The following is a 15,532-nucleotide window of genomic DNA, read 5'->3' as shown; positions in this document are numbered from 1 at the left end:
TATTTCTCTCCCACATTAGTCGATACCACTTCTGAACCTCAAACAAAATACAAAGTCAAACAAAAACCTCATATTAAACATAAGTTAAACTTTTAACCTTTTCTCTTAGACTATATGTAGCATGCCTTATTAACTATAATGTAGCTAGACTTTTAATGTGTCACAAAATTTCACAGGTTGTTAACAGATCATTTAAAATGTTTAAAATGCTGCCTCATTGTTTTTGTGACAAATGGAACTGTTCAATCCCGACACATTTAGAATTTGCCCCCCCCCCCCAAAAAAAACGATTGACATAATTTTATATAACAATCCAATTTCAAGAATGCCTTCTGCAATCAAACTGCCTCATGGTCTACCAATCGTCTGTTCCCACACACCGGCATACCATCACGTACGACCAGACACAGCACAAATTAAATATCCTATCTCTGGTATGTTCACAAGCATCATTCAACTATGGAATGCTGACCGTCAACATTCTCTAGCTGTGTACCTTCGAGAAAAAAACAAAAACAATTTTAAATGACATTTCAGAACATGTGGAAAGACCAACCCAAGCCAAGAAAATCCATCCCCCTTATAAAAAACACATTCCTTTCTCTCCACATTTAAGAAGGTGTTAGTAGATTAAAAAGTACAGAAACAATTCAGTTATGAATAGTGTGTACATTAGGTATTTTGAAACATTCACAAGCTCAATGTTAAATATTCGCTGTTCTTTGTCTGTTGTATGAAAAGCTGCTACAGTATATTCAAATACATAGATCACACTATCGAAACATGACACATATACAGTTAATGTGTTAAAAATATCCATAAAGCATCTTGGGTTAGGAGTGCTGATCTAGGGTCAGTCCTCCCCGACCCCCGTCCACCTCCATGTGATGTTGTTCATTATGATCCCAAAGTTCAAACTGATCCAAGATCAGAACTCCTACTGTGAGACTCTTTTAAAAAAAACAGACTTCACGGGTGAACTGGTCAAAGGCATATCAGAGACAGTGTGGCCATGCTTGGCATGTGAGCTGGGATGTGTAGTCTGGGATGTGAGCTGGGATGTGTAGTCTGGGATGTGTAGTCTGGGATGTGTAGTCTGGGATGTGTAGTCTGAGATGTGTAGTCTGGGATGTGTAGTCTGGGATGTGTAGTCTGGGATGTGAGCTGGGATGTGTAGTCTGGGATGTGAGCTGGGATGTGTAGTCTGGGATGTGAGCTGGGATGTGTAGTCTGGGATGTGTAGTGTGAGATGTGAGCTGGGATGTGTAGTCCGGGATGTGAGCTGGGATGTGTAGTCTGGGATGTGTAGTCTGGGATGTGTAGTCTGGGATGTGAGCTGGGATGTGTAGTCTGGGATGTGAGCTGGGATGTGTAGTCTGGGATGTGAGCCGGGATGTGTAGTCTGGGATGTGTAGTGTGAGATGTGAGCTGGGATGTGTAGTCTGGGATGTGTAGTCTGGGATGTGTAGTCTGGGATGTGAGCTGGGATGTGTAGTCTGGGATGTGTAGTCTGGGATGTGTAGTCTGGGATGTGAGCTGGGATGTGTAGTCTGGGATGTGAGCTGGGATGTGTAGTCTGGGATGTGAGCTGGGATGTGTAGTCTGGGATGTGTAGTGTGAGATGTGAGCTGGGATGTGTAGTCTGGGATGTGTAGTCTGGGATGTGTAGTCTGGGATGTGAGCTGGGATGTGTAGTCTGGGGTGTGTAGTCTGGGATGTGTAGTCTGGGATGTGTAGTCTGGGATGTGTAGTCTGGGATGTGAGCTGGGATGTGTAGTCTGGGATGTGAGCTGGGATGTGTAGTCTGGGATGTGAGCTGGGATGTGTAGTCTGGGATGTGTAGTGTGAGATGTGAGCTGGGATGTGTAGTCTGGGATGTGTAGTCTGGGATGTGGAAGAAGAAGAAAATACAGACTGGGCGTGCTAACTTGACATATTTGGGTGGATAATTATACAGTCACTGCATGACAAAGCAGTCAGAAGCCATGCATACTCTACCGACGACACACCTGGGATCAAATACTATGTCTAACTCCTTCACATGCTTTCAGTGTTTTCCTTAGCCTGCCTGGAGTGGCAGATGGGTGGGGTTTGCCATTAAATCAGGAAGCTCAATCAAACACCGATAAGGGTTTTTGAAATGATTTGAGAATAGTATTTCAACCCAAGTCTGTCTGACGGTGCACTAAGTTAAGTTCAGTAAATAAAAGAAGTGACTGTGACTGTGGACAAAAATAGCCAGGACACTGGTATGTGGGTGAGATGGTTGGTTAAACATAGACTTGAAACACCGGGCTAGGACTGACAGGTGCATTAGAACAGCTGCTAGACTAGCACACACTTCCCCCTTTAATGAGGACACCATAACAAATAGGCATTTACACAACTCTGAAAACCCAGATTAAACATCCTCACTAATTAACAAATTCACTGTAGGTAGGACATCTGGAACGCTCATTGTGTTTTTAAAGTAAATGTAAATGAATGAGAAAATATTTTAGAGCGTATGCTTTATAAATTAACTATTGCCTTGGGGAAAAGCATCTGTCACTCTAGAACTAGAACTCTATACTAAGTCTTCATTATTCATTTCATTCTAATTGAGAAAAATCCCCAAGGTGTGAGCTATTCACAAGACACGGGCACAGACATTAAATTATTTCACGTATTCGGCATATTCCTTTAAATAATGAATTACACGTGTAGATATAATTCTATTTTCAGAAAGATTCTACTAGGACTTATTTACAACATCATGTGGATTTTTTTTTATTTTTTATTTAAGAGTTTTTAATTCAGCAAAATGTGCAAGATGCAGAGGTGGTTCTTGTTAAAAGATGAGCAATCAATTACCATATTAATAATTACATTTAGTAAAATACAAGATGAGAGTTGTATAAGAGTAGTATGAGACATTTAAACTCAGGACCAATTGCGTCCCATATTTATTTGACCTTTATTTAACTAGGCAAGTCAGTTAAGAAAAAAAATCTTATTTTCAATGACAGCCTAGGAACAGTGGGTTAACTGCCTGTTCAGGGGTAGAACGACAGACTTGTACCTTGTCAGCTTGGGGATTTGAACTTGCAACCTTCTGGTTACTAGTACAACACTCTAACCACTAGGCCACCCTGCCGCCCCAGAGTCAAGACCCGTGAGACAGACAGAGAGACAGAGACAGAATGAGATGTCACAGGGACAGAACCAGTTAGATTTATGCGGGAAAGGTACTATCCAATTAAATGTAAGTATCCACCCTCTGTTCTCAGCTTCATGAAGACCTGTGTCCCCCAGAACAGGAGAGAAAAGGAGTCCATCTTTTCCATCAGAACTATGAGCACACTTATCTCCTGTTTTCTGAAGTTTTCCATTTTCAACATGCTCCTGTTTTCTGAACAGTTGTCATCTGAATTTCCTCTTCCTAGCGATGAATTGGAGGAATGGCGTGTGATCTGTTGTTCGTCCCAGATCGATGTGAAAAGGGGGTGGGGATGGAGGGTAGTTGTCTATAAGCAGACATTACCGCCTTTGTCGGTGTAACTTGTCACTGATCTGACCTGCTCAACATCGGGCCTCTCAACAAGCTAGCCACGAATCAGAAGCACAGCTGTTGCCGCGGTGACAGTCAGAATAGGGTTCCGTCCTATATCACACCCCTGAGGACGCAGAGAGAGAAGTCAGAGGTAGCATTTAGAGATGTACGCACACTTACTGTGACACACACACACACACACAAGCACTTAGTGCACCCATTAAATACACTCAGACACATTTTGGACATAGAAAAGAGTCAAATAATCAAACACTAATCTAGCAGTGATGTCATACTGGAGAGCACTGTACGAAACGGCCCACCTGTCCCATGTCTGTCACCCAAAAATACTTGGTATGTTTTATGCATGTGCTGTATGTCTCATGATAAATGTGCCTTCGTAATTGGAAGTCTCTAGCTAGTAATTATTCAATTATACAAAAGTGTATTGCCACTCCTAGGTCTTTTCAGGACCTGATCAAAACAAAACTCTGTTGACCTTTCCTGCAGTCGAATGATCATAGCGACCTCTAGTGGCCTCATGGGTGGAATGTCATTCATATTTTTCATAATTTTATAATTAATAAACTTTATTTTTTTTTTGCTGAAATCTGGTGCATCTATATCAAACGGTTTTGTTGTATTTCAGTCATCTGTGATAAATACTGAACAGAAATATAAATGCAACATGCAACAATTTGAAAGATTTTACTGAGTTACAGTTCATATAAGGAAATCAGTCAATGGAAATACAGTCATTACACCCTAATCCATGGATTCACATGACTGGGCAGGGGTGCAGCCATGGGTGGGCCTGGGAGGGCATTGGCCCACCCACTTGGCCCACCCACCCCCAGCCAATCAGAATACGTTTTTCCTCACAAAAGGTCTTTATTACAGACAGAAATACTTCTAAGCACCCCCGTCCCCCTCCTCAGACGATCTTGCAGGTGAAGAAGCCAGATGTGGAGGTCCTGGGCTGGCGTTGTTACATGTACTGCAACGTTGGAGGCGGTTTATGGTAGAGAAATGAACATTAAATTCTCTGGCAACAGCTCTGGTGGACATTTCTGCAGTCAGCATGCCAATTGCACCCTCAAAACTTGAGACATCTGTGGCATTGTGTTGTATTACAAAACTGCACATTTTAGAGTGATCTTTTATTGTCCCCAGCACAAGGTGTACCTGTGTAATAATCATGCTGTTTAATCAGCTTATTAATATGCCACACCTGTCAGGTGGATGGATTATCTTGGCAAAGGAGAAATGCTCACTAACAGGGATGTAAACAAATTTGTGAACAACATTTTGTTTATGTGGAACATTTCTGGGATCTTTTATTTTAGCTCGTGAAAAATGGGACCAACACTTTACATGTTGCGTTTATATTTTTGTTCAGTATATATATATATTGGGATGCAAACTAAAAATGGAATACATTTCAACTCTATATCTGACATGGTACAGCCCATAACCATGTGTGTGGTTAAAAGGTTAATCTGTAAGAAAGGCCCTGAGACTTTAGGAATACTTTACTTGACTATCTAATTTTACTTTACTGAACTACATACAGTAATATCTATATATTAGATAGTTAGCCAAAGTGCAGACGACCGACAGACAGAGAAGTATCCTTCCTCCTACCTTGCTTTCTGTGACGCCAGCTCGGACAACCAGCACCAAACCACTCCCAATATTACAATTATTCCTATGAAGGGGATGGAGAGAACAGGAGACTCAGACGAATGGATGTAGCTCTGGATGAAGGGAAGAAAACGAGGGACGGATGGATGGAGATGGGAGGGAGGAATGGAGAGAACGAAATAATAAATGAGTGGAGGGCAGAGACGTTGATCAATGGACACCACAAAATCACACAAATAATTCAAAAACTAAACGTGATATGGCATAAAGGGGATAGAAGTCATGGCATGGACTTCAATGGAGAGAGAGAGAGAGAGACAGAGAGAGAGAGAGAGACAGAGAGAGAGAGAGAGAGAGAGAGAGAGAATGGAATCAACAGACACAGAATAGGTGTGATGTGTTTTCTACAAAAACGTTAAAGTTTCCGCAAATGAAAACAAGAAATACAGCAAACACAATCGCAAAAAACTCACGCAGACCCCTGACCTCTAACCCCAGTGTGACCTCTCACCTGCCCCCCTCCAGCCAGCCTCTCCAACTCTGCCTTGCAGCGCAGTAGCTCCTCCTCCATCCCCGCCCTCTCCCTCTGGCTGCAGTCATATAGCACCTGTAGCTCCCTCAGCTCTGTCTTCAAACCATCACACTGAGAGAGACAGAGTAGAGCAAACTATCTAAAAATTGTATTTTTATTTTTTAAATTTTTTTACCTTTATTTAACCAGGTAGGCAAGTTGAGAACAAGTTCTCATTTACAATTGCGACCTGGCCAAGATAAAGCAAAGCAGTTCGACAGATAAAATGACACAGAGTTACACATGGAGTAAAAACAAACATACAGTCAATAATGCAGTATAAACAAGTCTATATACAATGTGAGCAAATGAGGTGAGAAGGGAGGTAAAGGCAAAAAAGGCCATGATGGCAAAGTAAATACAATATAGCAAGTAAAATACTGGAATGGTAGTTTTGCAATGGAAGAATGTGCAAAGTACAAATAAAAATAATGGGGTGCAAAGGAGCAAAATAAATAAATAAATAAAAATTAAATACAGTTGGGAAAGAGGTAGTTGTTTGGGCTAAATTATAGGTGGGCTATGTACAGGTGCAGTAATCTGTGAGCTGCTCTGACAGTTGGTGCTTAAAGCTAGTGAGGGAGATAAGTGTTTCCAGTTTCAGAGATTTTTGTAGTTCGTTCCAGTCATTGGCAGCAGAGAACTGGAAGGAGAGGCGGCCAAAGAAAGAATTGGTTTTGGGGGTGACTAGAGAGATATACCTGCTGGAGCGTGTGCTACAGGTGGGAGATGCTATGGTGACCAGCGAGCTGAGATAAGGGGGGACTTTACCTAGCAGGGTCTTGTAGATGACATGGAGCCAGTGGGTTTGGCGACGAGTATGAAGCGAAGGCCAGCCAACGAGAGCGTACAGGTCACAATGGTGGGTAGTATATGGGGCTTTGGTGATAAAACGGATTGCACTGTGATAGACTGCATCCAATTTGTTGAGTAGGGTATTGGAGGCTATTTTGTAAATGACATCGCCAAAGTCGAGGATTGGTAGGATGGTCAGTTTTACAAGGGTATGTTTGGCAGCATGAGTGAAGGATGCTTTGTTGCGAAATAGGAAGCCAATTCTAGATTTAACTTTGGATTGGAGATGTTTGATATGGGTCTGGAAGGAGAGTTTACAGTCTAACCAGACACCTAAGTATTTGTAGATGTCCACGTATTCTAAGTCAGAGCCGTCCAGAGTAGTGATGTTGGACAGGCGGGTAGGTGCAGGTAGCGATCGGTTGAAGAGCATGCATTTAGTTTTACTTGTATTTAAGAGCAATTGGAGGCCACGGAAGGAGAGTTGTATGGCATTGAAGCTTGCCTGGAGGGTTGTTAACACAGTGTCCAAAGAAGGGCCGGAAGTATACAGAATGGTGTCGTCTGCGTAGAGGTGGATCAGGGACTCACCAGCAGCAAGAGCGACCTCATTGATGTATACAGAGAAGAGAGTCGGTCCAAGAATTGAACCCTGTGGCACCCCCATAGAGACTGCCAGAGGTCCGGACAGCAGACCCTCCGATTTGACACACTGAACTCTATCAGAGAAGTAGTTGGTGAACCAGGCGAGGCAATCATTTGAGAAACCAAGGCTGTCGAGTCTGCCGATGAGGATATGGTGATTGACAGAGTCGAAAGCCTTGGCCAGATCAATGAATACGGCTGCACAGTAATGTTTCTTATCGATGGCGGTTAAGATATCGTTTAGGACCTTGAGCGTGGCTGAGGTGCACCCATGACCAGCTCTGAAACCAGATTGCATAGCAGAGAAGGTATGGTGAGATTCGAAATGGTCGGTAATCTGTTTGTTGACTTGGCTTTCGAAGACCTTAGAAAGGCACGGTAGGATAGATATAGGTCTGTAGCAGTTTGGGTCAAGAGTGTGTCCCCCCTTTGAAGAGGGGGATGACCGCAGCTGCTTTCCAATCTTTGGGAATCTCAGACGACACGAAAGAGAGGTTGAACAGGCTAGTAATAGGGGTGGCAACAATTTCGGCAGATAATTTTAGAAAGAAAGGGTCCAGATTGTCTAGCCCGGCTGATTTGTAGGGGTCCAGATTTTGCAGCTCTTTCAGAACATCAGCTGAATGGATTTGGGAGAAGGAGAAATGGGGAAGGCTTGGGCGAGTTGCTGTTGGGGGTGCAGTGCTGTTGTCCGGGGTAGGAGTAGCAAGGTGGAAAGCATGGCCAGCCGTAGAAAAATGCTTATTGAAATTCTCAATTATGGTGGATTTATCAGTGGTGACAGTGTTTCCTATCTTCAGTGCAGTGGGCAGCTGGGAGGAGGTGTTCTTATTCTCCATGGACTTTACAGTGTCCCAGAACTTTTTAGAGTTAGTGTTGCAGGAAGCAAATTTCTGCTTGAAAAAGCTAGCCTTGGCTTTTCTAACTGCCTGTGTATAATGGTTTCTAGCTTCCCTGAACAGCTGCATATCACGGGGGCTGTTCGATGCTAATGCAGAACGCCATAGGATGTTTTTGTGTTGGTTAAGGGCAGTCAGGTCTGGGGAGAACCAAGGGCTATATCTGTTCCTGGTTCTAAATTTCTTGAATGGGGCATGTTTATTTAAGATGGTTAGGAAGGCATTTAAAAAAATATCCAGGCATCCTCTACTGACGGGATGAGATCAATATCCTTCCAGGATACCCCGGCCAGGTCGATTAGAAAGGCCTGCTCGCAGAAGTGTTTCAGGGAGCGTTTTACAGTGATGAGTGGAGGTTGTTTGACCGCTGACCCATTACGGATGCAGGCAATGAGGCAGTGATCGCTGAGATCTTGGTTGAAGACAGCAGAGGTGTATTTAGAAGGGAAGTTGGTTAGGATGATATCTATGAGGGTGCCCGTATTTAAGGCTTTGGGGAGGTACCTGGTAGGTTCATTGATAATTTGTGTGAGATTGAGGGCATCAAGTTTAGATTGTAGGATGGCTGGGGTGTTAAGCATGTTCCAGTTTAGGTCGCCTAGCAGCACGAACTCTGAAGATAGATGGGGGGCAATCAGTTCACATATGGTGTCCAGAGCACAGCTGGGGGCAGAGGGTGGTCTATAGCAGGCGGCAACGGTGAGAGACTTGTTTTTAGAGAGGTGGATTTTTAAAAGTAGAAGTTCAAATTGTTTGGGTACAGACCTGGATAGTAGGACAGAACTCTGCAGGCTATCTTTGCAGTAGATTGCAACACCGCCCCCTTTGGCAGTTCTATCTTGTCTGAAAATGTTGTAGTTTGGAATTAAAATGTCTGAATTTTTGGTGGTCTTCCTAAGCCAGGATTCAGACACAGCTAGAACATCCGGGTTGGCAGAGTGTGCTAAAGCAGTGAATAGAACAAACTTAGGGAGGAGGCTTCTAATGTTAACATGCATGAAACCAAGGCTATTACGGTTACAGAAGTCGTCAAAAGAGAGCGCCTGGGGAATAGGAGTGGAGCTAGGCACTGCAGGGCCTGGATTCACCTCTACATCGCCAGAGGAACATAGGAGGAGTAGAATAAGGGTACGGCTAAAAGCTATGAGAATTGGTCGTCTAGAACGTCTGGAACATAGAGTAAAAGGAGGTTTCTGGGGGCGATAAAATAGCATCAAGGTATAATGTACAGACAAATGTATGGTAGGATGTGAATACAGTGGAGGTAAACCTAGGTATTGAGTGATGAAGAGAGAGATATTGTCTCTAGAAACATCGTTGAAACCAGGAGATGTCATTGCATGTGTGGGTGGTGGAACTAATAGGTTGGATAAGGTATAGTGAGCAGGACTAGAGGCTCTACAGTGAAATAAGCCAATAAACACTAACCAGAACAGCAATGGACAAGACATATTGACATTAAGGAGAGGCATGCTTAGTCGAGTGATCAAAAGGGTCCGGTGAGTGGAGAGGTTGGTTGGTGATTTAGACAGCTAGCCAGGGCATCGGTAGCAAGCTAGCATAGGATGGAGGTCTGTTGTTAGCCACCTCTTGCGTTCCGTCAGTAGATTAGTGGGGTTCCGTGTGGTAGAGGGGATTAATCCAAATCACACAACAACAACAAAAATAAAAACAATAGATATAGTTATAGAGGCCCAAGAAGAAAACACAATAATAATAATAAAAAATAAAAAAAATTGTCCGATTGTCTATTCAGATAGCAGCCGGTAAGACAGCTAACAGTTAGCAGGCCGCAGATGGGCGTTCAGGTAACGTCGCGACGGAGGAGCCAGCCGAATAACTCCTTCGGGTAGATAACGTCGGCAGTCCAGTTGTGAAGGCCCGGTGGGGCTCCGCGAAGGCAGTAAAACGGGTCCGGATAGGTGACTGCAGGTGTGATTGAAGAACCAAGGTGGCATAGCAGTTCAGACGTCTTTTGTCCTCGTCTTGTCGTGTCCTGTATATATATATGTATTTACAACTTTTTCACATACATTTTATTTTTCATCAACTCATCTTCAAAACACTCTCCTGCAACCCGCCTCACCAATGTATATTTATAAAAAAGTATTATTTACCTCAGATCTGTAATCCTCCAAGAAGCTAGCCAGAAACTCCAAGAAGCTAGCCTGAAACTAGCCAGAAGCTAATCCAGAAGCTAGTTCAGAAGCTAGTTAGCTCCTTTACTGGCAAATCGTTAGTATTCAGCTAACCACGGTTTGTGGTCATCAGCTATCCTTTAGCTCGAAAATCTATCGCCAGTTCTGTACGGCGCAGCGCGGCTCGGAACGGAACATACCGGACCAATTTTTCTCTCCATGTCCTTGGATTTCGACTGCTCTCTGGACATTCATACCCGGATCTCACAGCTAGCTAGCTGCTATCCGTGTGACTATCGGCCTTCGTCGATTCCGGAGCAAACATCAATTATTCCGGAGCTAGCAAGCTCCGTCAATCACTCCTGAGTTCCATCAATCACACCTGGGCTGCAGTCACCTATCCGGACCCGTTTTACTGCTTTCGCGGAGCCCCACCGGGCCTTCACAACTGGACTGCCGACGTTATCTACCCGAAGGAGTTATTCGGCTGGCTCCTCCGTCGCGACGTTACCTGAACGCCCATCTGCGGCCTGCTAACCGTTAGCTGTCTTACCGGCTGCTATCTGAATAGACAATCGGACAATTATTAATTTTTTTTTAATTTTTTTTTTATATATATTTTTTAATTATTATTATTATCTTTTCTTCTTGGGCCTCTATAACTATATCTATTGTTTTTATTTTTGTTGTTGTTGTGTGATTTGGATTAATCCCCTCTACCACACGGAACCCCACTAATCTACTGACGGAACGCAAGAGGTAGCTAACAACAGACCTCCATCCTATGCTAGCTTGCTACCGATGCCCTGGCTAGCTGTCTAAATCACCAACCAACCTCTCCACTCACCGGACCCTTTTGATCACTCGACTAAGCATGCCTCTCCTTAATGTCAATATGTCTTGTCCATTTCTGTTCTGGTTAGTGTTTATTGGCTTATTTCACTGTAGAGCCTCTAGTCCTGCTCACTATACCTTATCCAACCTATTAGTTCCACCACCCACACATGCAATGACATCTCCTGGTTTCAACGATGTTTCTAGAGACAATATCTCTCTCTTCATCACTCAATACCTAGGTTTACCTCCACTGTATTCACATCCTACCATACATTTGTCTGTACATTATACCTTGATGCTATTTTATCGCCCCCAGAAACCTCCTTTTACTCTATGTTCCAGACGTTCTAGACGACCAATTCTCATAGCTTTTAGCCGTACCCTTATTCTACTCCTCCTATGTTCCTCTGGCGATGTAGAGGTGAATCCAGGCCCTGCAGTGCCTAGCTCCACTCCTATTCCCCAGGCGCTCTCTTTTGACGACTTCTGTAACCGTAATAGCCTTGGTTTCATGCATGTTAACATTAGAAGCCTCCTCCCTAAGTTTGTTCTATTCACTGCTTTAGCACACTCTGCCAACCCGGATGTTCTAGCTGTGTCTGAATCCTGGCTTAGGAAGACCACCAAAAACTCAGACATTTTAATTCCAAACTACAACATTTTCAGACAAGATAGAACTGCCAAAGGGGGCGGTGTTGCAATCTACTGCAAAGATAGCCTGCAGAGTTCTGTCCTACTATCCAGGTCTGTACCCAAACAATTTGAACTTCTACTTTTAAAAATCCACCTCTCTAAAAACAAGTCTCTCACCGTTGCCGCCTGCTATAGACCACCCTCTGCCCCCAGCTGTGCTCTGGACACCATATGTGAACTGATTGCCCCCCATCTATCTTCAGAGTTCGTGCTGCTAGGCGACCTAAACTGGAACATGCTTAACACCCCAGCCATCCTACAATCTAAACTTGATGCCCTCAATCTCACACAAATTATCAATGAACCTACCAGGTACCTCCCCAAAACCTTAAACACGGGCACCCTCATAGATATCATCCTAACCAACTTCCCCTCTAAATACACCTCTGCTGTCTTCAACCAAGATCTCAGCGATCACTGCCTCATTGCCTGCATCCGTAATGGGTCAGCGGTCAAACGACCGCCACTCATCACTGTAAAACGCTCCCTGAAACACTTCTGCGAGCAGGCCTTTCTAATCGACCTGGCCGGGGTATCCTGGAAGGATATTGATCTCATCCCGTCAGTAGAGGATGCCTGGATATTTTTTTTTAAATGCCTTCCTAACCATCCTAAATAAACATGCCCCATTCAAGAAATTTAGAACCAGGAACAGATATAGCCCTTGGTTCTCCCCAGACCTGACTGCCCTTAACCAACACAAAAACATCCTATGGCGTTCTGCATTAGCATCGAACAGCCCCCGTGATATGCAGCTGTTCAGGGAAGCTAGAAATCATTATACACAGGCAGTTAGAAAAGCCAAGGCTAGCTTTTTCAAGCAGAAATTTGCTTCCTGCAACACTAACTCAAAAAAGTTCTGGGACACTGTAAAGTCCATGGAGAATAAGAACACCTCCTCCCAGCTGCCCACTGCACTGAAGATAGGAAACACTGTCACCACTGATAAATCCACCATAATTGAGAATTTCAATAAGCATTTTTCTACGGCTGGCCATGCTTTCCACCTGGCTACTCCTACCCCGGACAACAGCACTGCACCCCCAACAGCAACTCGCCCAAGCCTTCCCCATTTCTCCTTCTCCCAAATCCATTCAGCTGATGTTCTGAAAGAGCTGCAAAATCTGGACCCCTACAAATCAGCCGGGCTAGACAATCTGGACCCTTTCTTTCTAAAATTATCTGCCGAAATTGTTGCCACCCCTATTACTAGCCTGTTCAACCTCTCTTTCGTGTCGTCTGAGATTCCCAAAGATTGGAAAGCAGCTGCGGTCATCCCCCTCTTCAAAGGGGGGGACACTCTTGACCCAAACTGCTACAGACCTATATCTATCCTACCGTGCCTTTCTAAGGTCTTCGAAAGCCAAGTCAACAAACAGATTACCGACCATTTCGAATCTCACCATACCTTCTCTGCTATGCAATCTGGTTTCAGAGCTGGTCATGGGTGCACCTCAGCCACGCTCAAGGTCCTAAACGATATCTTAACCGCCATCGATAAGAAACATTACTGTGCAGCCGTATTCATTGATCTGGCCAAGGCTTTCGACTCTGTCAATCACCATATCCTCATCGGCAGACTCGACAGCCTTGGTTTCTCAAATGATTGCCTCGCCTGGTTCACCAACTACTTCTCTGATAGAGTTCAGTGTGTCAAATCGGAGGGTCTGCTGTCCGGACCTCTGGCAGTCTCTATGGGGGTGCCACAGGGTTCAATTCTTGGACCGACTCTCTTCTCTGTATACATCAATGAGGTCGCTCTTGCTGCTGGTGAGTCCCTGATCCACCTCTACGCAGACGACACCATTCTGTATACTTCCGGCCCTTCTCTGGACACTGTGTTAACAACCCTCCAGGCAAGCTTCAATGCCATACAACTCTCCTTCCGTGGCCTCCAATTGCTCTTGAATGCAAGTAAAACTAAATGCATGCTCTTCAACCGATCGCTGCCTGCACCTACCCGCCTGTCCAACATCACTACTCTGGACGGCTCTGACTTAGAATACGTGGACAACTACAAATACTTAGGTGTCTGGTTAGATTGTAAACTCTCCTTCCAGACCCATATCAAACATCTCCAATCCAAAGTTAAATCTAGAATTGGCTTCCTATTTCGCAACAAAGCATCCTTCACTCATGCTGCCAAACATACCCTTGTAAAACTGACCATCCTACCAATCCTCGACTTTGGCGATGTCATTTACAAAATAGCCTCCAATACCCTACTCAACAAATTGGATGCAGTCTATCACAGTGCAATCCGTTTTATCACCAAAGCCCCATATACTACCCACCATTGCGACCTGTACGCTCTCGTTGGCTGGCCCTCGCTTCATACTCGTCGCCAAACCCACTGGCTCCATGTCATCTACAAGACCCTGCTAGGTAAAGTCCCCCCTTATCTCAGCTCGCTGGTCACCATAGCATCTCCCACCTGTAGCACACGCTCCAGCAGGTATATCTCTCTAGTCACCCCCAAAACCAATTCTTTCTTTGGCCGCCTCTCCTTCCAGTTCTCTGCTGCCAATGACTGGAACGAACTACAAAAATCTCTGAAACTGGAAACACTTATCTCCCTCACTAGCTTTAAGCACCAACTGTCAGAGCAGCTCACAGATTACTGCACCTGTACATAGCCCACCTATAATTTAGCCCAAACAACTACCTCTTTCCCAACTGTATTTAATTTTTATTTATTTATTTATTTTGCTCCTTTGCACCCCATTATTTTTTTATTTCTACTTTGCACATTCTTCCATTGCAAAACTACCATTCCAGTATTTTACTTGCTATATTGTATTTACTTTGCCATCTTGGCCTTTTTTGCCTTTACCTCCCTTCTCACCTCATTTGCTCACATTGTATATAGACTTGTTTATACTGCATTATTGACTGTATGTTTGTTTTTACTCCATGTGTAACTCTGTGTCATTTTATCTGTCGAACTGCTTTGCTTTATCTTGGCCAGGTCGCAATTGTAAATGAGAACTTGTTCTCAACTTGCCTACCTGGTTAAATAAAGGTAAAATAAATAAATAAATAAATAAAATTGATGGAACTCAGGAGTGATTGACGGAGCTTGCTAGCTCCGGAATAATTGATGTTTGCTCCGGAATCGACGAAGGCCGATAGTCACACGGATAGCAGCTAGCTAGCTGTGAGATCCGGGTATGAATGTCCAGAGAGCAGTCGAAATCCAGGGACATGGAGAGAAAAATTGGTCCGGTATGTTCCGTTCCGAGCCGCGCTGCGCCGTACAGAACTGGCGATAGATTTTCGAGCTAAAAGATAGCTGATGACCACAAACCGTGGTTAGCTGAATACTAACGATTTGCCAGTAAAGGAGCTAACTAGCTTCTGAACTAGCTTCTGGATTAGCTTCTGGCTAGTTTCAGGCTAGCTTCTTGGAGTTTCTGGCTAGCTTCTTGGAGGATTACAGATCTACAGGTAAATAATACTTTTTTATAAATATACATTGGTGAGGCGGGTTGCAGGAGAGTGTTTTGAAGATGAGTTGATGGAAAATAAAAATAAAATGTACGTGAAAAAGTTGTAAATATATATATATACAGGACACGACAAGACGAGGACAAAAGACGTCTGAACTGCTATGCCACCTTGGATGAAATGAAAGCTAGACAGTTCAGGGAGCATCGAAAATACAAAAAACACTTGATAGAGGACATATTTTTCCAAATGTTTAAGGTGAGGAAATATATAACCAATTTTCATAACCAATCGGCCCTGGTTGATGACTGAATATGGCCCCTGAGGCAAA

At 43.9% G+C, this 15,532-nt stretch overlaps 1 protein-coding gene across 16 annotated transcripts in view; it reads right to left on the bottom strand.

Moving 5' to 3' along the window:
• Positions 1-326: 326 nt before the first annotated feature.
• Positions 327-15,532, bottom strand: part of LOC109867051 (coiled-coil domain-containing protein 136) — a 60,356-nt gene continuing 45,150 nt past the window's right edge. For 6 of the 16 annotated variants that reach the window (XM_031801292.1, XM_031801297.1, XM_031801288.1 and 3 more), the window contains 3 exons: positions 5,688-5,843; positions 5,177-5,289; positions 327-3,656 (listed from right to left, as the gene is read on the bottom strand). In XM_031801292.1, coding sequence (XP_031657152.1) covers positions 3,644-3,656; positions 5,177-5,289; positions 5,688-5,843 — 282 coding nt within the window. In that variant the 3' untranslated portion in view covers positions 327-3,643. The remainder of the gene's footprint in view (positions 3,657-5,176; positions 5,290-5,687; positions 5,844-15,532) is intronic. The other 10 variants (XM_031801294.1, XM_031801290.1, XM_020455960.2 and 7 more) reach the window with 3 other exon arrangements.

Source organism: Oncorhynchus kisutch, linkage group LG22 (genome assembly GCF_002021735.2).
Source record: "Oncorhynchus kisutch isolate 150728-3 linkage group LG22, Okis_V2, whole genome shotgun sequence".
Classification (NCBI taxonomy): Eukaryota; Metazoa; Chordata; class Actinopteri; order Salmoniformes; family Salmonidae; genus Oncorhynchus; species Oncorhynchus kisutch.
This window is presented reverse-complemented; position numbering and strand designations above follow the sequence as displayed.